The sequence below is a fragment of the Netta rufina genome (genome assembly GCF_964035555.1).
Source record: "Netta rufina genome assembly, chromosome: Z".
In the NCBI taxonomy this organism is placed as follows: Eukaryota; Metazoa; Chordata; class Aves; order Anseriformes; family Anatidae; genus Netta; species Netta rufina.
Window position 1 is genome coordinate 39,235,871 of NC_140126.1, and position 23,391 is coordinate 39,259,261.

The window sequence follows — 23,391 nt, forward strand, 5'->3', positions numbered from 1 at the left end:
CTGTGTGTTTGGAGGGATGCAAGTTATGATTTTAATCTAAGGGAAGTAGAGTCACTAACAAACAGAGTACTCTGGTCATTACTTATCAACCTGTCCCACAAGGTTGATAATGTGCTAATTGGGCAAAACAGAAACGACAAGATTGAATTCAGGTTGTTAACTACCACTCTGAGATCTCAATTTTTCTCAGCTGGGGAAACATCCCAGGGCAAATGGATCACTGCATTGCCTGACTGCTATGTAAGAGTCTTAAGACCGAAAATGATATAAAAAGTAAATGTTTTTGTCCAGTAGCTTACCTGGATCTGAATTCCTAGCCAATTAAATACATCAAACCCCACTTTGGTCCTCAGAATAAGAATCCCAAGAACAAACTGCATTGCTATTCCTGAAAATACTGGTCTCCAAGCAACCTAGATGGACAGAAAAATGAAAATAATTAAAAAAAAAAAAAAAGAGAGAAACCATTTGTTATTTGAATACATAATAATATACTTTAGATGTTTGTTAAAATAATGTAGGGATTGTCTGGCTTACTGCAGGGTAGCAGCAGCTGTCAAAACATGTTCAAGGGGGCTCAAAGGGTCTGCAATGTGGTTGCCTCTATCTGAGCTAGTTGCTGAAAAGCTGTCTAGGTAAGTAAGAACATGTTCTTTTCACAATTACAGGGCGCAGGTAAACAAGGAGAAAGAACAGGAGAAACTGTTCTTCTTGTGTTAACGATGAAATATCATCTTAATAAAGATAAAGCTTAAAGATTAAATAAACAAATAAACATACATGATGGCAACAAACAAGTGTTACTTTGACAGGGTTGTTTTTTGTTTTGTTTTTTTTTACTGAAATGGGAACATTGGAAAAAAGTAACTAACCATAGGGACTCTTCAAATATCTGGACTGGGAATAAGGTAACTTTGCTATTTTTAAAGTAATTTCAACTACATTCATCTTCTGCAGCTTTAAAGAGCTTGGCTAGTTGAGAGCTACTTAGTGTTGGCTATTGCAATTCATATGATATGAATGCAGTTGCAGGAAAAACTGTGGCAGCATGTGACCAGTCCCTCTACTATACTGCAGATTTCTGCTCTGTTGCCTCAGAAAACATCTTTGTTTTGTGAACACCAAATCTAAATCTGAAAATTTACAAGGCAAAGAGCTGAGATGGCACTCGCTAATTTACTCAGATGATATTTGAATAACACAAGCCAATTAGGTGTAAGGAGAACCCCTTTGAGAGCACAAAGCATTTGGACCATACAGGTTTTCACCTCAGCTGGAGGCAGTAGCAGTTGTAAAGGGTGGGGAGTGGCAGGGCCACCAGTCCATGCTGAGGGAGGTATTTCTGTGAAGCAAATCCTCAGCACAGAGGTAGGAGTGTTGAAAAAATGTTGGTGAAACTCGATGACCTAGTAGATTAATATACAACCGGTAAAAGCAGACACTGTGTGGTTGGCATACACACAGGGATAAAAGCTGAGGTGAGAGGTGTGGTGGCTGAATTAACTCCGTTGTAGTATCACAGTAATGCAGGGCATTAAGGTGGATAGCTCAGCTGGAAAATTAAAATAAATGGCATCAACAAGACTATGGGAACATGTAAATGAAATCTGAGGACTGAGCTTGGCATCTGCAGTATGAATCAAACTTAAGAGGGAGTAAGAACCACAGAAGAGGAACCCATTTCCAGTTCCACTTAATCTGTGTTGATATGACAATAATGTATTCATACAAGCACCTGTGACATCTTGGGAGCTGTGGTGAGCCTGTTGTGGTTGAGGCACAGAGCAAACTGCCTAGCCTTGCCATGATGCTCTGGGACCAAACACATCCCCATCCACAGAAGTGCTAGTACATAGGACAGGATGTAGCCTCCCAGAAAAATGAGAGCCAGCTGCCAGTACAGCCCCACGTCTGCTTCCCAAGATGTCAGAGCAGAATGGCTTTCTTCAGAAGTGAAATGTGTCACTGTGCTCTGACAAGTTTAAGTTTTGCTGTTCATAGATTTTCAGTTACTCTTACTGAACTCAACACCAGCGTAGGGAAATAGTTTTGAGACATTAAACTCAAAAACCAAAGTAGACTAGATACTCACTCTGGCTGGGTATTTGGAGAAGACAAACATCAAGACAACATACATCACAAGCCCACCAAAAGAGATCATCTGGCGGGATCCCTGTTTTGCTGTGTCAAAGACAAGCCAGAGGATGATAGTTATGATAAGAGCTGCACACAGCACCCTGCAAGAGAAAGTGCCAGGCGTAACATTGTGAAGGAGACCAGACATTCCTTCTCCCCCTGTCACCTCTACATTTACATATGTCTATGAATGAGAGCTCTGAGCACGTTTTAAGCTGAAATGTTTAGCAGGAACATAAGTAGGAAATCATTTTTACTTGTGCTACTCATGCTACTCTAACAGCAACATCCCGTGCTGGCATCTAGAATTGTTCTCTGACCACGTCCCCAGAGTCAAAGTGTGGGAAAAAAAAAAAAAACAATAAAACACAAGTGACTTTTGTCTGAGCATTATTTCTGTTAAATGAAATGAAAATCTTTTCTCACTCTATCCTCCTTTTCCCTTCCTGTCATCTCTCTTGATTCATTTCTTAGATCTGGGCAGGTCAGCCTAATCGTGTGGTTTTCATTTCATTTCATTTCATTTCATTTCATTTCATTTCATTTCATTTCATTTCATTTCAACTATATCCTGTAGTTTAACTGGTGGGCCTATGAAACTGACTTACTTTGCAACTGGCTGTAATCTGTTTAAAAAATATCTTTTAGTCATAGCAATTTTAGCCATTTTAGAAACAATAACGAGAGCACTGTTCACATCTGTGTTTAGTGTTTCTATGGTCCCCGCTAACATAGAACTGTGTCTGGTTTCCTTATTAGGGTAACTATCCCAATGACAGTCTGAGGGACAAGGAAATACATCATCCCATTTACAGAGAGAAAGATTAAACACAGCCCCAGTTCTTTCATGTTAGTTGTGTCTAACTGTTGTTTAGCTTCCAGTGATATCAGTGGTACCTAGATACCCAAATTTTGTTTTTAGGCCTGGATCAAAAATACTGCAAACTAGCTCCACAAAATGTTTTGTCCATTGCAATGCTAAACAACACTTTCTGCACCTGAGAGATTTTCTGTCTCTTGCTGGAATCTGTGACCTACAGTTAAGCATTTAATCTGACACACACCATTTACAGATTGCAGCCTGCATAATACAGCACTTATGGACCCTGACTTGTCCCACCTGCCCATCAGAGGTCTACTGGTCTTTGTGCTCCTCCTCTCCCCTAGAGATGCTGCCAAATTGTCTAACATAGGTACTCGTGTGCAATCGCTCTCTAACGTGACTCAGAAGCAGAAGGACTACAACCTTTATAGCATCTTTCTTTGAAATTCCTGCTCCTGGGGTAAAACCATATAAAAATCTTAAATAAAAAAAAAAAGATTCGTGTTCATTTGCCTGAACCCAGAATGACTCTTCCTTACAGCTTTTTCTTCCTCTGAGAGAAGGTGATGTAACTGAGAGCAAAGGTGACTGACCACTTTCATTTTCTTTTTAAGGATTTTTTTTTTTTTGGCCTTTGGAACCTCTGTGAGCCTCCTTTCACACTCCAGTTATGTGTTAAATATTCCTGATAACTAACTGCTAAGGAATATTTGGAATAAAAAGCAACCATATCTAAATATCTACCATTTTTATGCTGGATAAATGCCTACCATCCCAAATAAGATTGTATGACACCAAATGTAGCTGGTATGTTTTGACTCCAGAAGATTGAAGTAAAAAAGCTTAGAGATCATTGCTGTGGGGGTATGTGAACAAGTAGTGCTTAGATAACAAACTTCAGTTCTCTGAACAACCAACAATAACACATTTTGGCTTGTAGAATGAATACAGCAGGCATTTTCTTCCTGTAAATATTCTTGACGTCTGACTACTGCATTAAAATATTAAGGGTGTGCCTGACATCTCCAAACTGGAAAAAAAAATAATTGTTCTTCAAATATCGTTTGGTTTTATTGCATTTTCTTTATGATTGATCTATCTTCTGGTGCTTATGGGCCATAAGTTTAAAGAAAGATTTAAAGGTAAATTGACCTAACACTTTATTCTGTTGTATAAGTACGTAGTCATTCATATTTACCATTTCAGCCAAAACCACTGTTTCTCCAAATATCTTTCTCCAGGAGAAAAAAATGCAGCAATTCTGTCTTCATACTTCACTACTAAAAAATCCCAGCAGATGAAGAAGACAGCTAGGACAGTAATGATGAGGAGAGGAAAGGCCCTCTGAAAATTCAAGCTGCAGGCCGCAATAACTACTGCCACGTAAGCTGCCACAGAAACAAAAACACGTATGTCAGTTAGGTCTGGTCTCTTTGAAAACGGAATCAAATCTTAAATTCAGAGTTAAGGATGTGGTTAAAGTCAGGCCTGTGCTTATCTTTTGAGTGCCTTGAGTGCTTTACTGACTCTTGGCCTAACTATTGAGAAATTCGGCTTTCATAAATAGTGTTGTTATTTATGTTCATTGATATGAAACTGCATTGCTGGAAAATGGTGAACTGTTCTTTGGTGACTTTCTTTTGTAGAAGCAGAATATATATACTTTGGCCAGGTCAAGTTCATATAAATTACATCAATCACTTTGCACATCTATATAGCTGCTTTTTTCCTGTGTAAAAGTAGTGAATTAAAGAAAATAGATCTTGTTTCTTCTTTCACAAGAGGATGATTTTATCCAATAAAATTTGAAGAAACATTTAAAAGCATTTGCCTATTGCCTGATTTGATGGCTCTCTGAAGTAACTGGGAAGCTTAAAAGCAGTTTATGTATTTATTTCATAAAGTAGTTATTAATCATTTGTCATTTGGCAGTTTCAAACCAGCCTACTGAATAATTAGGAAAGTAACAAACAAGAATAATTGAATGACTTTGCACTACATGCTGACATACAACACAGCATTGCTTAAAGCAGACATTTGCTGTAGGTGTTGAGTGATATGGGTCAGAGCAGAAAGCTTTAATTTCTAGCCTGCTGACTTACACTCCATCCAGGTTGGTCCCTGATTCTTTTTAGAGTGATTTCATCGATTTGAGCAAGTTCCTAACACTGTAATTTAACTAGCTTCTTGAAGAGGGCTAGTAATTGAGTAGACATAGAGACTGAACTACCCTTTTTTCCCCTGAAAAACAGTTAGTCAGAGTTAAAACATGCTAGAGGAGCAGTGTAGCAAAATTTTGGTTTTGTTATATTTGGGAATGAGTGGAGGTTTGCAATCTGGAACTTTCTCTGGGACTAAATTCACTTTTACCTCCTTTCAAATGCGTTTTTTAAGACAGTCAAGAGTTTTTGTATCTGATACAAGAAAAATATAATCTACAACCTTGTATAGGTATGTAAGTAAGGCTTCAGCAACACTAAATGTAATATACTGTACCTGTTATTAATATTCCATAGATCACGTAGTTAATTCTGGTTTTATGTTTCTTGCAAAAATCACAGGCTTTATCATATTTCTTTTCTAAAGACCTAGGAAAATGTGAAAAACAAACAGAACACAAACTTGAGCTATAGATAAAAAAGGTAGTTTCCCCAGGAACATCAGGTTAAATTGACAAAAATTTCTCCCTGGAGTATTCTTCACCACAGTAAGAGATAAATTTGGAACCCTAAGTGCCAAAGAAAATCATTTTGATATCTTCAAAACTTTTTTTGGGGGGGCGGGAATTCTCTTGTTTGATGTTAAACAAGTAAAAAGGAAAATCTGCCAGCTATCTAATGGGCCAGTCTGTCAAGAATCTGGAGGGCTGAAGCTAGTAGGCCAGTTATGCCAGCCTCCACAATACAGTTCTTCCACAACGAGGCCTGTTTTACAAGGTTAGTGCAGACTAGATAGGTAGATAAAGATTCTGTGTCCATTACTAGATCACAAAGGTTGTTAGTACAGCCAACACAGCTTTGCTGTGTGGAGTAGTGTTGCTATAGTTGCAAAGGCCCAAGGGAGTAGGTTAGAGAAGGTTTGAAGGAAGGCTGAAAAAATAGTTGTGTGACATTCCTATGAAAATATAACATTCCTAGAAAAAAAAATAATTTTAAAGGGTTTGTGTGTCTTACAGCATGTAGCTTCCATCGGCACTTGTGGATGCAAAATAACCAGTATCAATCTAAAACATTATAGTGTTAACAGATGCTTCTGGATTTGAAAATTTATTTGTTATTTACACTAACCTTTAGTCAAAGACTCATCACTTCATGGAAGATGAAATGATTTTTAATATTTGCATGTCCTTTCCTAGTGTCTATTCTTCCACTTACAAAATACTTAATTTTTGTTCTTTTCTAATCTCACCAAGGGTAACACATAGTGATTTCATGAAGAAGCCTGAGATTTAGGGAAATAGAAAGTTAATTCAGCACAGATTTCCGATGTTAAATATACTGATGATGTGGGTGTATTTTAGTTACACAAGCTTTAGCTAAATAAGTGCCTCAGTATTCAAGCTGAAAAAGAAATCACGGCTATAGCTTATGTCTCTGTAAAGTGGTGCCTCATAGCCTTAATGTCTACAAAGACTGTGATAGGTTTAGAGTAGGTAATTATCCAGACTGTATTTGTTGGGAAACTAGCTGTAGCTGGGGTCAGATGCATGCTGAAATTCAGCGTGAATACTCTACTTTTCTGCACTTAAAAAAAAAAAAGAGAAATATTAATTTATATTAGCACTCAGCAGAGAACAAAAACACTTGTTCAGTTCAAAGAGTAACAGGATCTCTGAGAAATCTTAATTGCTTTTTATATTTCAGGTTTTCTTTGTTTATTTTTTATTTGTTTTCCTAGGAATTCCTTTTACTTCACAAATAATAATTCTTTGCTTTTACTTTTTAGAACATTAGGTTAGCCACTCAATCTCAGATATAACAGGAAAAGAAAAAAAAAATGTAGAAATGAAAGACACTGGCATGAATAAGCCAGAGTGACTTTATCAAGTTTATTGTTCTTCCACCAAGAAAAAAAAAAAAGAGAGAAAAAAAGGAGAAAATAGTTGCTATTATCCATTACTATGTCTTTTGAGTTCTTTGGGATTTTAAATCATTATTTTAAGATTACAATTCTTTATAATTTCTTATTTAATCTAATATCTTCCTTTTTTTTTTTTTAGTGGTTATCATGTTGATATCAGCATATCTTAAAAATTCAGGCATAATATGTTATAAATGTACAGCTCTGTTCTGAAAGGTGGCAGAAAAAATCATCTTCCTAATGAAGTCCAGTTACTTTACTAAATAAACACTGTTTGTTAAAGGCTAGGGGCTTAAAGTGCAGCACACTGCTGATGGCTTTTACTTAATAGATGTTGAAAAAGCACAAAAACACACTTATTTAAGTACATTTAAAAGAGAACTTTAATGTGAAACATATTTGTATACCAAAACTATTTTCCCTTTCATTTTGCATCTCAGAAATCCTTGTTCTGGTCTGCATGTACTCTCCAAGTGAATGCTACCACCTTGTGCATATTGCATATCATTGTTATCCAGACTGATCTTTCAAAGGTTTTGTGTCTCGGATCACAAGCTGTTCAGTTGAAAGAAATCAACGATGCATTTGAAATTAAGGGGCACTTTGTGAATACTTCTTTTAACCAGACACAAGGAATACATTAAATCACATTAGGGCATGCTTTTAGAGCTACTGTTGCCTTGTCAAGTGCTCAACATAAAAATAAACTTAGACCCCAAGAACAAATCCAACAACACAGGACAAGCAGTAGCTTGAATATAATTAAAATAGAGCAAAGTGGTCTTCAGCTTCCAGTCTGCAAAAAGCTTTTGCAGCTCAAGGCCATAATACCTTCTACTGTTGGAAGAACAAGGGGACATAGGAAAAAGGTAAAGCCCTTTGAGGGCTAACTCTGTTAGGCCTTGGGTCTCCACAGAAGTACAAATAAAACAAAATAAATGACAAACATACAGTATTTGTCAGAGGGCCGGAGCACCTCTGCTATGAAAAAGGCTGAGAGATCTGGGGGTGTTCAGTCTGAAGAATAGAAGGCTCTGAGGTGACCTTATTGCAGCTTTTCAATAATGAAAGGGTGCTTATAAAAAAGATGGAGAGGAACTTTTTGCTTAGTCAGATAATGACAGGACAAGGTTTTAAATGGTTTTAGACTAAAAGAGGGGAGATTTAGATTAGAGGTTAGGAGGAAAATTTTCACTCAGAGGGTGGTGAGGCAGTGGAAAAGGTTGCCCAGAGAAGCTGTGGATGCCCCATCCCTGTAAGTGTTCAAGACCTTGGATGAGGCCCTGGGCACCGTGATCTACTGTGTGGCACCTTGGCCCATGGCAGGGGAATTGGAACTTGATGGTCAAAAACCATTCCAACCTGAGCCATTCTATGAAAATGACTATTTCATCTCTGATCCAGCTCTGCCTCTCTCAGGGCAGAGGCCAAGGTCTGAAGGGGGAAGACTTTGTACATGCACTTCTGTGCCAACATTTGCCTGTGCTATCAATTTACTTCTGGGTAGACACCCAGTAGACACCCAGAAGTGGTGTCACTTGCCACTGGTGACTCTTAGTAAGTTGTTCTGGTGTTTGATCTATCAAATATAACCTTTTGTTTTGGTAGAGAGGACCCAAAGTGTTTAAACAAGAAATCGTTTCATGTTACATACTGCTACAGGAATGACAAAATTGCCAAAGAACACAGAATAGAAACAAGAGAAAATTCTGGTGATATCTAAACTTTGAAACAGTATCTTAGTAATATGATGTCAACAGCAAATCTGATCATATTAAGGAGTCTTTAAAGTTCTCTCAGTGCAACTCAGAAGCATAAATGACGTCACCAAAATTACTGTTTCTGTTTATAAGTGTATCATTTCTACAGGCATGAGATCATTTCAAGTAGTTCAGTTTGAGTTAGAGAAACTCCTATTTAGGAGCAAGTCAGTTCCTAGAATCATATAGTAGAAATGTAGGTTCAAAGCTGAAATGGCATAATAGAGTGCAAAAATAGAAATCAGCAGAAAAATTAAGTATGACTTCTATGGGGATTTATATGAAGTTTCAATATGACAGAAAAATATTTTAGACATTAAAGACATTAAAATAAAAATTGATGAAAATAAAAATGCAATATGAATAATAATTATATTAATTACAAATAATTAATATATAATATCATTAATTAATGTTACTATAAAATAATAATAATTAATAATTATAATAATTAGTAATAATATGTTATAACATAAAATAAAATTTGATGAAAATAAAATTTGATGTATTCTATCTCATATTCTTGAATTTCTTATACAGGGTTTGTAGTTTTTGAGAAAATACCAATCCCCAAGTAAAATGTGTACTTTCACTGTGTAGTCGTTTACTGCTACTGCTAATGAAATGTAAAATTTCTAACAGATCAAAATATCTTTTTTTTTTTTTTTTTTTTTTTTTTTACATCTATTAATCTCATAATTTGCAGGGGGGTAAATAGGTTAATTAGCTATGTAAACTGAAGTAGTGAATCTGACAATAGTGAATCTTGCACTTCCTGCAAGAGCATACTGTTTAAGGCCTCTTTTAAAAATGCCCTTACAGAAATATTGAACATATAGCTAATTTTAAAAAGAAGTAAAATTGCTCCTTTAATTTGCAATGTTTTAGAAGTGTTCCATAATCATATGTCAGCTGAAAGGTATAATATTTTAAAATACAATGCGTTTCTGTATTACCCAAATTGTGATACAAAAGTCTGTGTTGCACAGGGACACAGCTGTAAACTTTTGAGCTGTTGCTCCAGATGCAGAAACACCGGCTGCTGATTGCTTAGGCTGGAATAAAGTGAATAGAACACTTACTCATCCAAATGACATTACCCTTTTAAGTGTGGTTGTTCCTCAGCTGCTGAGTCGTGTTTGTCTTCATGCAGATCACTCTCAATATTGACATATTCATCCTCCTGGAAAACAGATCAGTACCAATGCTGTGAGAAGGGTGCACGCTTGTTAAGTAATGTGAAAAACAGAAATCCCCACAGGCAGGTGGCTGAAGCAGTCACAAGACTTCCTTCTGCATTGTGAGCACAGCTCTAACTCTCCTTTCTGCTGTCAGTGCTGTGATAACTAGCAGGCAAATGCTAGTTATCATGTTAGACCATGACTTCCAACTCACCAGTGTTGTGAGTTACAAACTTTTCCAAGACTTTCACACAATTTTGGAAGAGAAAATAAAGGACAAAAACCCTCTAGTGTTACTTGGAGTTAAAGAGGCTCCTGTACAAATTAGCATTGCATACCTACTGAAGAGCGAATGCTAAGGGTTGCTACTATGCTAGTATAAGTGCTAGTATATGCTAGAAGAGTGAATGCTAGTATGGTTGCCTACTGACCAGATCACAGAATCACAACATGGCTGAGGCTGGAAGGGAGAAGGGACCTCTGAAAATCATTTAGTCCATTCCTCCTGCCAAGCAGGATGACCTACAGCATATTTTTCAGGATGGCACCCAGGAGGGTTTTGGATATCTTCAGAGAAGGTGACGCCACAACTTCTCTGGACAACCTGTGCTAGTGCTCTGTCACCCTCAAGTGCTGAGATCGCTCAATATTTCATATTAGTGGCTGCCTGGTTTTGTTGCTTCTCTGTTTGCCAAACCTTAATATGGTTGAATGGAAATTTTATTTATGGAGAATGGTTAAATTTTAGGGGGGTTGTATTTTAAACAATTAGCTAAGTCAATTAATTTACTTCTTAAAAAAGCAACAGAAATTTGAAATTTGTCCTGACAGCACATTCTCATCAGAGATATATCTTTTTGCTCCACATAAGTCTGTCTCCTAATACATCCATATTTTGAACAAGCACAGTGTGATCTCAGCTACAAATTCATTAAAACTTGCACATTTTGCTTTCCGCTGGCTATGCTGTGCATGGGGCAGGTTGGAGGTGGGGGGGGGGGGAGGGGGAGGTATGTCTCCACAGCTTTTGCATGCAGGGCAGACTGGGCCTCTGTGTCCTGGCAAGGCCTGGGATGCTGGGGGCCTGCTGTCTCCAGGCCCATGGGCAGGCAAGCAGGGTGTTTGTGGCAATCTGGATTCACATGGCTTTCAAAAACAGGCACTTGTACTGATACCTTGCCTTTGCCCAAAAGCTTATTTCACTACATACTAGCAAATTCCAAAATGTATTGCTGTTTTGTACCTGGTTCTCCCTTTGTAGGAAAACACCCATTTTTCTTCCTATCCTTAATTAGTAACTTTAGGTTACTAATCTTACCTTGAAGTATATATTTGTAGTCTAACGTGGCAGTTTCTTATCAGGAATACCACAAAATTCTTCTCTTAATCTCTCATTCTGAACACTTACATCTTCTGGGTAGTTCTCATTTCTCTGCCAAAACCACTGTGAATTTTGTTCCAATGCTGCACCAAGCATCAGGCTCTCTCTGTCATGCTTGGTGGCCATCCTCATGGCATATGGAAGCCACATGGTTCCCCTGACACTGCTGGGCAGTGGCACTATCCTGCTCAGAGGCCCAATCGTGCCTGTCCCACCCGTGTGTACCTCAGTGCTCATGCCATGTGCAGGCTCTGTGGCAGGGCCTGTGGTCGACGGGGACCCAGGGGCTGATGAGCCATGGGGCTCTTTGGCAACTGAAGGCAGCACAGCAACTCCACTGTTGTGTGCCTTGCTGCTGTCCTGCTTTCTGGTTTTAACACCCAGTTGGAGCAGCATGACCAGTCGTGCTCCATGCTGGAGACTGCCACAAAAGCAAGCAGTGCTTTCCTTCCATGCTGGGTGATGTGCTAACCTCTAGGGAGGAAAAAAACCAGTGCAGCTTGCTGCAGTGGAAGGCGAAGTGGGAATTTACCTTTCCTATGTCACAATTATTTATGCCAGCCCTGTTCCCCAGGCTGTTTTTTCTATACCAGAGCATGCCGTGGAGCATGACCCTGCCTTTGGCCTGGCTTTTCTGCCCAAGCTGAGGCCTCCACTTACAGTCCTGGCAAGCCCACTGTTTCTAGCAAGAAACCTGAAACAAAACAGCTCAGAGGCAAGAGACAAAGGACAGATGCATGGCCTCTAATTTAAATGGTATGTAGGAGTATGTACGTTGAAATTGCTATTCATTCCCTTACAACAAATCCCACTGAAACACAGATAGGAATCTCTCAGTCCTCTTAACTGAAATTTCCAGGGCAGGATGGGTGGGACTCATGGAGCTTCACTCCATGTTACATTAATTTCTTTCTCTCTTTGGTATCAACTATGAAATAGAGCAAATCTGAAAATACAGATGTTGCTGCCTGCTGAATTGCTATTATTTTGGTAGTTGGGAGCACTCCTCCTGGTAGCTATAGAAGATGGACTTCTCACCTGAGATGCAGTGAGTGAAAAGGGTATTGATTGATTGATTTTTTCCCTGGGCTTCAAGTTATGCCAATGCTTATCACATATTTTTGATTTTGTAGATAGAAAAAGCTCAGGCCTGTATTATAGATCAGGAGTTAGTTGTCCTTTTGGTTGAGGAGCTGTGCATCCAGTTTTGCAGACGACTGCACTCCCCATGGCACCTTGTCCTCTCTCCAAGCTGTAGCATGATGCTGATCACACATCCCTCCTCCATCTCTACCACCATCACCAACCCACCTGTTTTGTGTTATCCAGACCAGGCTCCCTTGTCCCTTTTCCCCATGATGTGTTGTCCTTCCCAGGGAAGGAGGATCACCTATTACCAGCACCCTGACTCTGTGAAATACACGGATGCCATAAAGTTTCCGGGTGATGAAAGCTGGGAAAGAATATTGGTCTTGAGAATGTCACCTATTTTTTTCTACTATTGATTCACTATTTTTAAATTTTGTTTCATTGTAAAAAGCATCAGTACATATCTTTTCATGTTGTTTACAAGGTATTTAGATTGGTCTAGAATATTATTATGTTATTACTTTACTGTCACAAATTATTTCTTAAGTCTACGTTAAAAAGAGTAAAGAAAATCTGAAATCAAAGAAATTTCAAAAAAATCAAAGTGTTTAGAAAATTTGAAATCAAACCACTTTGTATCTAACTCCATGCAGTTGCACGAGGGAAAAGGAGAATGGATCCAAACCATTTTCTCTCTTTTTCTTTGGCCAAACATAAAGCCAGAACTGGCTCCTGGGGAGGTTTTGGTCCTTGATGAGTCACCAAAGCGCTGTATGGAGGATATAGACTTCAACCACCAGGGTATAGCAAAGTCAGTCTGCTTCAGAGTCCCCAGATAAAGTCTTCTGCCTCAAGGCATGGTGTGTCTGAGAACGTCAGTGAGGATAAGTGTATCTGTAGTATATCTGTACAAAATACTGGCTGAATGTTTTCAGCTGAACCTTTTCAGTGGAAAGTGTGGATGTGGAAATATTAGTATATGACACTAGAAAAAAATACCTGTTCTATGTTGTTTTTTTTTTTTTTTTTAAACGTTACTCCAGCCTTTATAGTGTGGCCCACATACAATGTGGGCTTAGACAAAACTACTGTTAAAAGAAGTCAAAATAAACATGTTTTTGAAGTCATTTGTATTGTATTCTCATCTTTTTGTTTGGTTGGTTGGTTTATTTTCTTTGGTCTATCACAAGTCAGAGCTGTTGCCTCTAGCTTGAGTTTTTTTTTTTGATATTTCCCCTTTTTCTGAAATCTCCCTTATTTTGGATGAGTAGGTATTTAACAATATCTATGACACCCTGTATAACTGAAAGACAGTATCACTAAAAACAGTGTTTCCAGGTAGACTCTTTCCAACATCACAGGAGAAAATACTTATAGTTCAACATCTTGTCTCCAGTATTCCCTCTGACTACCATTTCTGATGCCTGTTTTATATCTTGCACGAAGCCATTTTGGCATTAGAAAACATTTTATTTTTTTTTTCCTGGATCCTACGTATCCTTATCAATTTTCTGTTTTGTTTGTATATCTGTTGTTAATTTATTTCTGAGAACAGAACTGGCTTCCCTTCAAGTTTATGAATTTTAAATCAAATTTATGTTTTGTTAAAATATCTGTATTGGATGTGCTATCACAGCAACTCACATTGAATTTGTGGTTTATGAATTTACATAAGGTTATTTTAATACCTGTATTTATTTTACCTCCCAAAGGAAAAAGAAGAAAAAATTAAAAAACATACCTTATTATTAAGTACAGTTTTGTCATTTTGTGAATTCTTAATTCTCTGTGAACTGTCGCCAATACTGTCCTGATGGATAATGTCCATGTCTTCAGTGTTATTCTGAGATACAAGAGCAGAAATTATATCAGTTCACATCAAAAGCTGAAAGCCTTTCCTGTGTAGAGTGAGAACTGATTTATTCTGATGCTTGCATTTCTGTGTTTTACTTTAGTCTTACAGAAGAGCCCAAAACTCAGTGTGCAAAACGAATGTGTTCAAGTCCTTGCACTGCTGCATAAAGCTTTTTTGGTCATGGGTGGAGCTTGGCTAATGTGAATCTGCTGTTTTCTTGATTGAAACTAACATCTTCTGGCAGTGCTGCCCTTTGCCCTAGGAGTGGTTTAGAAGGCTTACAAAGATGTGTCCCTTCTTCCCACCAATTCTAAAATGGCCTATTTGGGCCTCCCCCTGATGTTAGTACCTTTGTTCAAGACAATGCCATCTATTAATGCATATGTAGTAAATGCATTGTTTCAACATGTACTTCTATTGCTTCTGAAATAAACTCTCAGAGTGTCTTTATAGACAGCAGTTAGATTTACTACATAAGTTCTCTGTGGTATGCCTTTTATAAGATCACAGAATGGTTTGTGTTGGAAGGGACCTTAAAGATCACCCAGTTCCATCCCCCTACCATGGGCACATGGGCAGGGGACACCTCCCACCAGACCAGGCTATACCTCCAGGGATGGGGCATCCAGAGCTTCCCTGGGCAACCTGTTCCTCACCAGCCCCAGAGTAAAGAACTTCTTCCCAATATCTAATCTAAATCTACCTTTTTTTTTTTTTTTTTTTTTTTTTTAAAAGTTTAAAACCACTATTCCTTGTCCTGACACTGTGCTCTCTGACAAAGAGTCCCTCCCCAGCTTTCCTGCAGGCCCCTTTTAAGTACTGGAAGGCCTCTTTGAGGTACTAGAAGATCTCCAGGTGTTCCTGGAGCCTTTTCTTCTCCAGACAGAATGACCCCAACTCTCTCAGCCTGTGTTTGTAAGAGGTGCTCCCGACCTTTGTATTCATGGCCACAGGCCACATCTCCAGTGGCCTGTTATGACCACAGATCCAGGAACATGCCAAGTCAATTCTGAACTTAGCCAATCTGCATTGACGTAAGGAAGAAGGAAGTTAAAAACAAATTAGAACAAGTTAGATGGGCAGACCCTCTTCCCTCCAGGCTATGCTGAAAAGGTTACTGACTTGATCCATTTACTTTGAATGTTGGCATATATGAACAGTGTTATACAACTAGCACATTCTGTTGTACTTTACTGATTAGAGTTTCCTCCTTGCAAAATATTTGATTAAATGGCAAAGGCATCTTGTACTTGCGCTCCTTCAATGTCTGTTTGCTTCCCTGTAGACAAGCTGTTTACTTGACCAGTCTTTTTGAATAACTACATTCTTTGAGCTTCCCTCCTATCTCCTCCTGGGGTTTTGAAAGATAATTGGTTTTATAGAGGGTACTTCTAGTACTTGCTTTTGGTTGCACTTTTAACAACAGCATCCACTCAAGAGTAGATTGTTTCCCACCCCTTCCAGGTAGTGATTTAAACAAATTGGATGTCAGAGAATCCAAACAGATGCTTTAACTGTTTTACATTTAAGAGGGGATCATTGCCTCAGCTCTGGAGACTAGAAACATTGTGTTTAAGTAACTCAGTGAAAAACAGATGCTTCAAAAGCAAACATTTTAATGTAGCATGTTGGATTAGGTGGATTTTGTGGATTGCTTTAAGTCAATTGAAATGAAGTCACATGATTTATAGTTCAAAACTTTTTTATTCTTTTAATATCCAATGCATCTTAAGACCATTAATCTGAGGTGTTCCAACATCTACTGTCTGATTAACCAGTGTCATCATTCTGAAGAAGCTTTAATGAATGTTAAATACTGAAATAAAAGGGAAAATTTTTGATCCGTAATCATAGTTTTCATAATTTTCTGTCAGATTGTGAAATTCAGCATGCAGGATCAAGTGTTGTCCCAGAATGATGAATAAGGCATTATCCTTGCCTTAAAGTGAGGTTAAACAAATCACAAAGACAGGAGATAAGATAAATAAAAGATAAAATAAAAAATGTGTAGTGCCAGATTTAAATTCAGCTGCCTAAATTTTCATGAAACATTTTGAAATGGACTGTAAATTAGGCTCACCGACCCCTAAGTATGTTAGAGTTTTCTTTAAAAGCTTAAGTTGTCTGTCTTCTACCAGTAGGACAGTTGGATGGTATTTGAAATGCAGGATAAAAAAGTTTTAATGATAGACTGGCATAAGCTGGCTGTACAAAAGAAACAGAACAAGTAAGTGTATGAGGACCAGAAAGCAACATTCAGAATAACTGAAAGAGTGAAGATAACAAAGTGTACATGACCCCTGTAGTTGTGGCATTCAAAACATCTGTTGATGGCAAGCAGGAACACAGAGGCTGACACAGACAAGAATCTTAAAAATATTTACATAGCCTGAATACAAAAAAACGTAGAGGTATGATTGGCTTTTACTATTTCTTACAAGAGACAGAGTGGTATGTCTTAGTATGAAAACACTTTTTTTTTTTTTTGGAAAGCAAATTTGGAAAATGGGAGAAAGGACCACATAGTTTCCTGCCTGTGTCTGATGGTGTTATATAGTGCAATGTCTTCATAATTTTCAAGGCAAATTGTAACAGTGATGCCCATAAAATAGGAAATTCTTCACAGCGCATATACTCTTTGTTAGGCAACCAGACTTAAGTATCTAGGATACTGTGGAGAATGCTGATAAATGCTACAAGAAATAAACGTCATTTTTATAGATATATTGTTTGAATGGAATGGAGTATTAAAGCTGCATTTGTTAGGGCAGCACCTTATGCAGCATGCATAAAAGGCAGAGTTATATCTGAGATCCTTCCTCAGGTAAGCACCTTAACAGCATGGTGTGCTAGGCTACAAAAACTGGTTCTAACTGCTTAATGCATCATAACACTGTCAGTCAGAGGCTAGTGAACAATAAATATTTACTACCTGTTATCTGCCCTTTGCATTGTATTTAGTTTATTTTCTAACTCCCAGTTCCTCCCTGAGTCAGGGCATTTTTTTTGGTACCGCTTCCGATTACCACTCCTTTATGAGCCATCTCTTTTCATCCCTTGACGGTTGTGTGACTTCTTGTTTAATGTCATTATTAGCAGATATCTGAATCATCAGAATTAAATAAGTAAAACCATTGCATCTTAAATGGAAGCTGAACACAAGCTAGGAAAATGCTAACATCTGAGTGTTAGCATTACTGTCAGTGTAGCTGGATTTGTGAGCAGGAAATCCAGTGGGAAGCTGCAGTGAACCTCCAGCCAGCACCCTCAGAGAGAAGTTAACTGAATCAGATTGGAAGCAAGAGATACTGTAGCATCTATGTACATTATGACATTATTGTAGATATAGACACAATATATTACATCGACGTGTACACACTTAGCATGGAATGTCTTCCGGATAATGATGAGACTATGAGGATAATGTATCTGCTGATGATTCAGGTTCCTTAAATTGCATGACATATTTAAGGGAACAAAACAATTAAAAACCTGAATCTGATGGTTTAAACAATGCAGCAAGGTGTTTATTCTAGCTATGAGTTTGCATCCAAAGCAGGTAACTTTTCCATGTAGGCCTAATGTTTGCATTGGGGTTTTGTCCTGGGTACATTGCCTTGAAGTGTTTGGGCAGACTGATGGTGTGGATAGAGTTATGTGTCTTAAAATCAATACAAGAAACTTACACATTGTAATGCACCCAAATGGCAGCTAGTAACTGAGCCCTAAAATCAGTGAGAGATACAGTGCAGCTGTACATTTGGGATTTGCTGTCTGTTTTCCTTTGAGACCATTACACGTTGTGAATGTGAGAAAAATGTCAAATAATTTTCTTCAGACAGGATCTTCTGTGAAGCTATTTTATTCACGATTACAATGGATGGGTGTCCTGTCAATTAGGAGTACATTATAATAAATAAATCATAACCTTTTATTCCCTATTACCCAACACCTGATCACCTCCCCTGTTTCCTCATTGGCTGAGTACTACAGGTTCACAAGCTACTTGACGCATATATGTTTATTTATTTTTTTTTCAACCCTTTAATTTCTCCCTCCCCTCCCCTCCCCCCCCCCCACCCTTTATTTTTTTCCCTTTCTTATGTTCTGAGAACCTGTGGTCTTTGTTTTACTGTTCCCACACTGCTCATCCTCTTTTTCTCAAGCTTCCACTTTATTTTGGAAGAGTGAAGCCTTCTACTGTCCACTTATCTAGTTAGCATTTCTCCTTATTATGTCTACACAACTATCTTGGAATACAGAAAATTAGTTCTCTACTGCAAAAACACAACTTACTTTTTCACTTGAATGAGAAAAGAAAGTTGCTTCTGAGTCTCCCAAGTATTAGCTGATATTTTGCAGGATCAAGCATTACAATAAATGTAATTGATGGCATTAGTAGAACTTTACACTACATGGATGCATCTCTGAAGGTTAACATTGGATAACTGATTTTTAAAGTATACTATAATTTGGTTGAAAAAATTTTACACTCCTATAATGTAGTGGAAATTCAATAATAACATTAAAGGATTTATGTTTAAATATCAATAGCCAATGTAAAATTTAAAAGAGCTCAAATAGTTATCCCCTTTAAACATTTGCATGACTAGTTGAAAGACACGTTACTTTATGTTAACGACCTCTTCATTCCATTAAGAGTCCCTGTACATCATCAGGCAAAAGGCCAATCATTCTTGGCATAATAAAGCTCAGATATAATCCATTCAACAGCACTTGTTAGTATTTAACTGCTTTGTAATAACATCAAGAGCTGTTTTCTTAACATATTTACTTTATAAAACAAACTACCTAACTGGGGTTTACTTTGTCCCTGATTTTTTCTGTCACTTTTCAAGTTAATCATTAAACAGCTCAGGTACATCTGAAGGTACTTTTGGAGTGCAATCCCCCATTGGTACTTAAAAATGGCTTAAATGAATTTGAGAACACTTTTTGGTTTTGAAGATAGTGTACTAGATATATACTAGAAAATACCATATCACAGAGGAAGAAAAGTACTGCTTGTCAAAGAAAAAATCAAATACAAGAAAATAGGAAAAAAATAGATGTGTTTCTTCTACACAGTGGCTTCTACCATGAAGTGGTTTTTCTTTGTTTGTTTGCTTGCTTTTGTTTTTCTTTATGCAGAAACTTACCTATTTTCTTCTGTGCTTACATTGCCGAGAGAGTGATTTATATGCTGAGTCAGAAATAGCATAAATGTAAACGTTAACTTCTTCTAATATTCCAAGAAAAAAATAAAAAATAACCAGAAAACCTGATTCAAGTCACAGATTTCATTAATGACTAGTCTCAGTAATTTTACATTTAGATTACTTAAATCAGATGGTATGTCCATGCTCTTGCAAACCTCTGCTGCAAGTGGGCAAGGAACTACTGAGGTCTCTGCACATTGCCCAGGTGAAGCAGCTGTCCAAGGCAGGGAATTAACAAGTCACAGTTCTGTACTCCACAGAGACTGCTGAGAAATTAGATATTTTCCAGTTTGGGCTATTCAACAGCATTTGGAACTGAGCTTCTGCAGCTAGAGGGGATGCTTCTTTCCTCTGTGACTCTGTATGCACAGATTTTGGAAGCTGACCTAAGCACCTGTTTCTTGTGCAAGCAAAGCCAGGATGAAGTTCTCACTTAACTCAATCATTTGGACTGAAAGAGACACAAGTTCATATTGCTTGGATACCTGCTCTGAATCAGAGATGCAGTGAGGGCACTGTGATTACCCAGGAGAATGCCCTAACCACTGGGCTATCGTGTTTTAAGAGAGTTATCACTCTGTCTCCTCTTGAAGCTGTCCCACTTAGCGTGAATTATTAACTATTGACTGGAGTAGGGACTTGACCCTAGCTCCTTTACATTCCGCAAATATTCCCCAGCTGGCAGATTATCAAATCAGTCTCTTGTATGTGTGTCTTTATAGCCCAATGAATATTTAATTATTAGGACAGAGCGCTTGTATATTTATTGGCGTTACAAAATATTCTGCACGCTTAGCTTCTGCAAACATTTTTCTGTATTATTTGAATAGCGTTGACTGATATTCATACCCACTACGTGCTGTCCTTCCTGTTAGCTGAGCTCTGTGACAGCATAAGGATTGAAGGCTGCAGGATGACATTAAGGGATACATTACCACTGGAGCATGCATCAGAGCACCAGGCCTTCCCCTGCCCACCCTACTTTCACTAACAAAGCACCGCAAACTGGCTTGGCTGTGGATTTATGTTGTTTATTCCTACTCTGATTCCTTTGAAAATGCAGGGGTGCCAATAGCACTGAGAAACGATAACTGACTGGTTAATAGGTTTTTGTTTGTTTGGTTGGTTTTTGGTGCTTCAGCTTTTGAAATCTGCATTTTTAAAATATTCATTAACATTCCCTCATGCACTTAATATGAAGAACCTTCTGTGTTGACTCCTTACCTCCTCTCTGTGTTCTTCTCCAGAGCAGAACATGCAGTTATACTTATTTTATGTGTGGAAGAAAGAAGATATGCCCTACTCTGATTGTATGTTTGTTGTTGTTGTTGTTGTTTTCATGTTATTAATACATATTGCTTTGATGAGATGTATGTCTGCAGCATAATTTTTGATCTCGTCTTCAACAGAACTTCAACAGTATCCTCATGAAAAAGCAGCAATTGATACAACAGGTAGGAAAACAGGATGTGTAGTTGTGAGATCTGTCAGCTTACCAAATATTACTGAGACAGGAGACTATTCAGAGATACCAGTATACCAGATAGCAGATGAAGGGAGTGAGACACTTTTCAGAGATATCAGTATTCCAGATAGCAGATGAAGGGAGTGAGATGAGCTTATTCCTGAATGTGTCAGTTGTGGCTTTTTGTATAAGAACATTGTACTTTGGCAGGATATCAGCACAAAGCATATAAGGTGTTGTAAACTATCTGCAGACAGCAGAAATTGCGCTTTCTTTGTTTAGGGACTGAGGTAAGCCTTGTTCATTGTTTTTAAGTCTTTTCTCTTCCCCACAAAGCAAAAGAAACCACGCTTACCTGGAAGGCCAAATTGCGCACTCCTGTGTGATCACGGGTGGTCTCCTTCAGCTCCATGTGCCTAGCATGGACAGGAGAATTCAAGGTGTGTGCTGAAAGCTACTTGTGGCACAGGGCAACATGAGCCACCATCCGGTTAATCCATCCACGAGGTGTCTGACTGCCACTCGAAGCCTGGTTGACTGGAGGGACTCTCAGGTTGCTAGCTCCACCTTCTCACTCCCTTGGACTGCCCCTTCTGACCTGTGTGAGAAACTCAATTCAAAGTTTCTTGGGATCAGAAGGGAGGATTTCTGCATGCCCCCAAAAGCTGTTATCTTTCTGTGTGATTCCCCAAAGCAAACATATGTATTTACATGACTTCTGGCTTTCCTCGTTTGCTTGGGGGAGCAAAAAGTGAATGGAAAATTTTCTCCACCCAGGTCTTTGAGATGTCAGCACAGTTTTTTTTTTTTTCTCTCTCTCTCTTTTTTTTTTTTTTTTAAAGAGCTATTTTCAAGTCAATTTTTTTTTGATGTTATCATGGCTATGTTTTCATAGTGGTTAGGTATTTCATCTAGCAACAGAAAACATGAGAAAAGGAGCAGCAACTCCAGGACCTTCAACAAATATCTGTTATGCACTTTTAGTTTGCATGACAAAATCTTATGACACAGGGTCATTTGGTTATCTGTCCTGACATAACTCACCTTTAACTGAAGTTTGGTTTTCAGGACTGTTAGTTCCAGTATGGAAAAGTTCCATTCTTAGAACTGCTAGATGGGTCTTCTAAACATGTTTTTAGTCACTATGGGCTTCTCAACAGCTCATTCTCTACAAGTTGACTGAAAATAGTAGAGCTCTTACTGACACTAATCTCTGACAAAAATTTAAGAAAAACAAAAATTGTTTCTTTGAAATGCAGCAACATATATTTACATAATCATTAGGTTCCTGAATTCGTAACTTTCTACATGGGGATTGAAAATGTTGAGTTTTTCTCTTTCTTGTGGGGAAAAAAAAAAAAAAAAAAAAAAAAAAAGATGTCCTGCTTTATGAATAAAGACACAATTGACTAGCATGACTAAATATATTTTTAGGAAAGAGCAGTTGTCTGAAAAATAAGGTGACGCATCTTTCTGAGGAATCATCTAATCATGTTTTAATTACATTGTGTATCATACACTTGCAGTATATGGTCTCTGAATCTAAGTATTGCTTAAAAAGAGGACTTTTTTTTTTTTTTTTTTTTTTCCTGTGCTTCACTATGAAATGCATAACTTTGAACACTGAAAAACAGAATATATAATTAAGATTTTTTTCTGATGTCTCAGATTTTGAAATCATCATGTTTGTTCCTATTTGTATTTACTCTGTGAATACAGCAATTTCTGTAACTAATTGCCTCTCTGTTTGCACACTATCTGCCAGCAAAAATAGCTGCAAATATCTTTAACAAGTTTGGTATAATTGCTTGCTGATTACTGTGTACCTCAGCTGTTTCTCTCTTCCTTTCTGCCTTCGATCTTCCTGCCAGTTTTGGAAGTGCTTTTACTGTCAGAGGGAAAATGCCGGAGGAAACATGACATTGAGTCATTTTCAGATCCAGACCCTTCAGTCCTAGAATTTTTATTCTGCACTTGCATGATTGGAAGAAAGTTCTACAGAAGTATCTATACCAAGGAACAAGTGCTTTCTGCTGTTGTTCCTCTTCTTCTGACAACACATTCAACTGTCTGTAACTGTTTTTTACCATTGAAAGAATCCCAGAATAAAACTGACTTGATCATTTCAGTGCAAAGTTTCCTCCTCTGAAATATATTTTATATTAGCGGACTCACAGGATACTGAAAGCAGTGTTCCTGTAGACAAAGGACTGTGTCTTAAATACAAGGTGGGAACTGATGGGCACTTTTTGTCAAGATCAGCATGCAGTCTACTAAATATTAAGTTTATAGCAACCTTTTTCCCATTTCTGGTTAGTTTAAATACTTAAATGAAGATAGGGATTTACAAGAACTGTCTGAAGAACTGTCACATCCTGCCATTTCAACAGATAACAAGATTG

At 37.9% G+C, this 23,391-nt stretch overlaps 1 protein-coding gene across 1 annotated transcript in view; it reads right to left on the bottom strand.

The window, feature by feature from the left end:
* The window catches only part of SLC28A3 (solute carrier family 28 member 3), a gene marked incomplete at both ends in the record, with an annotated part of 42,888 nt that extends 21,487 nt beyond the window's left edge, over positions 1 to 21,401 (bottom strand). Inside the window, 8 exons of the mRNA XM_084305569.1 lie at positions 300 to 413; positions 2,093 to 2,237; positions 4,158 to 4,347; positions 5,456 to 5,547; positions 9,900 to 9,982; positions 14,192 to 14,293; positions 15,126 to 15,275; positions 21,345 to 21,401. Coding sequence (XP_084161695.1) covers positions 300 to 413; positions 2,093 to 2,237; positions 4,158 to 4,347; positions 5,456 to 5,547; positions 9,900 to 9,982; positions 14,192 to 14,293; positions 15,126 to 15,275; positions 21,345 to 21,401 — 933 coding nt within the window. The remainder of the gene's footprint in view (positions 1 to 299; positions 414 to 2,092; positions 2,238 to 4,157; positions 4,348 to 5,455; positions 5,548 to 9,899; positions 9,983 to 14,191; positions 14,294 to 15,125; positions 15,276 to 21,344) is intronic.
* Positions 21,402 to 23,391: the final 1,990 nt, after the last annotated feature.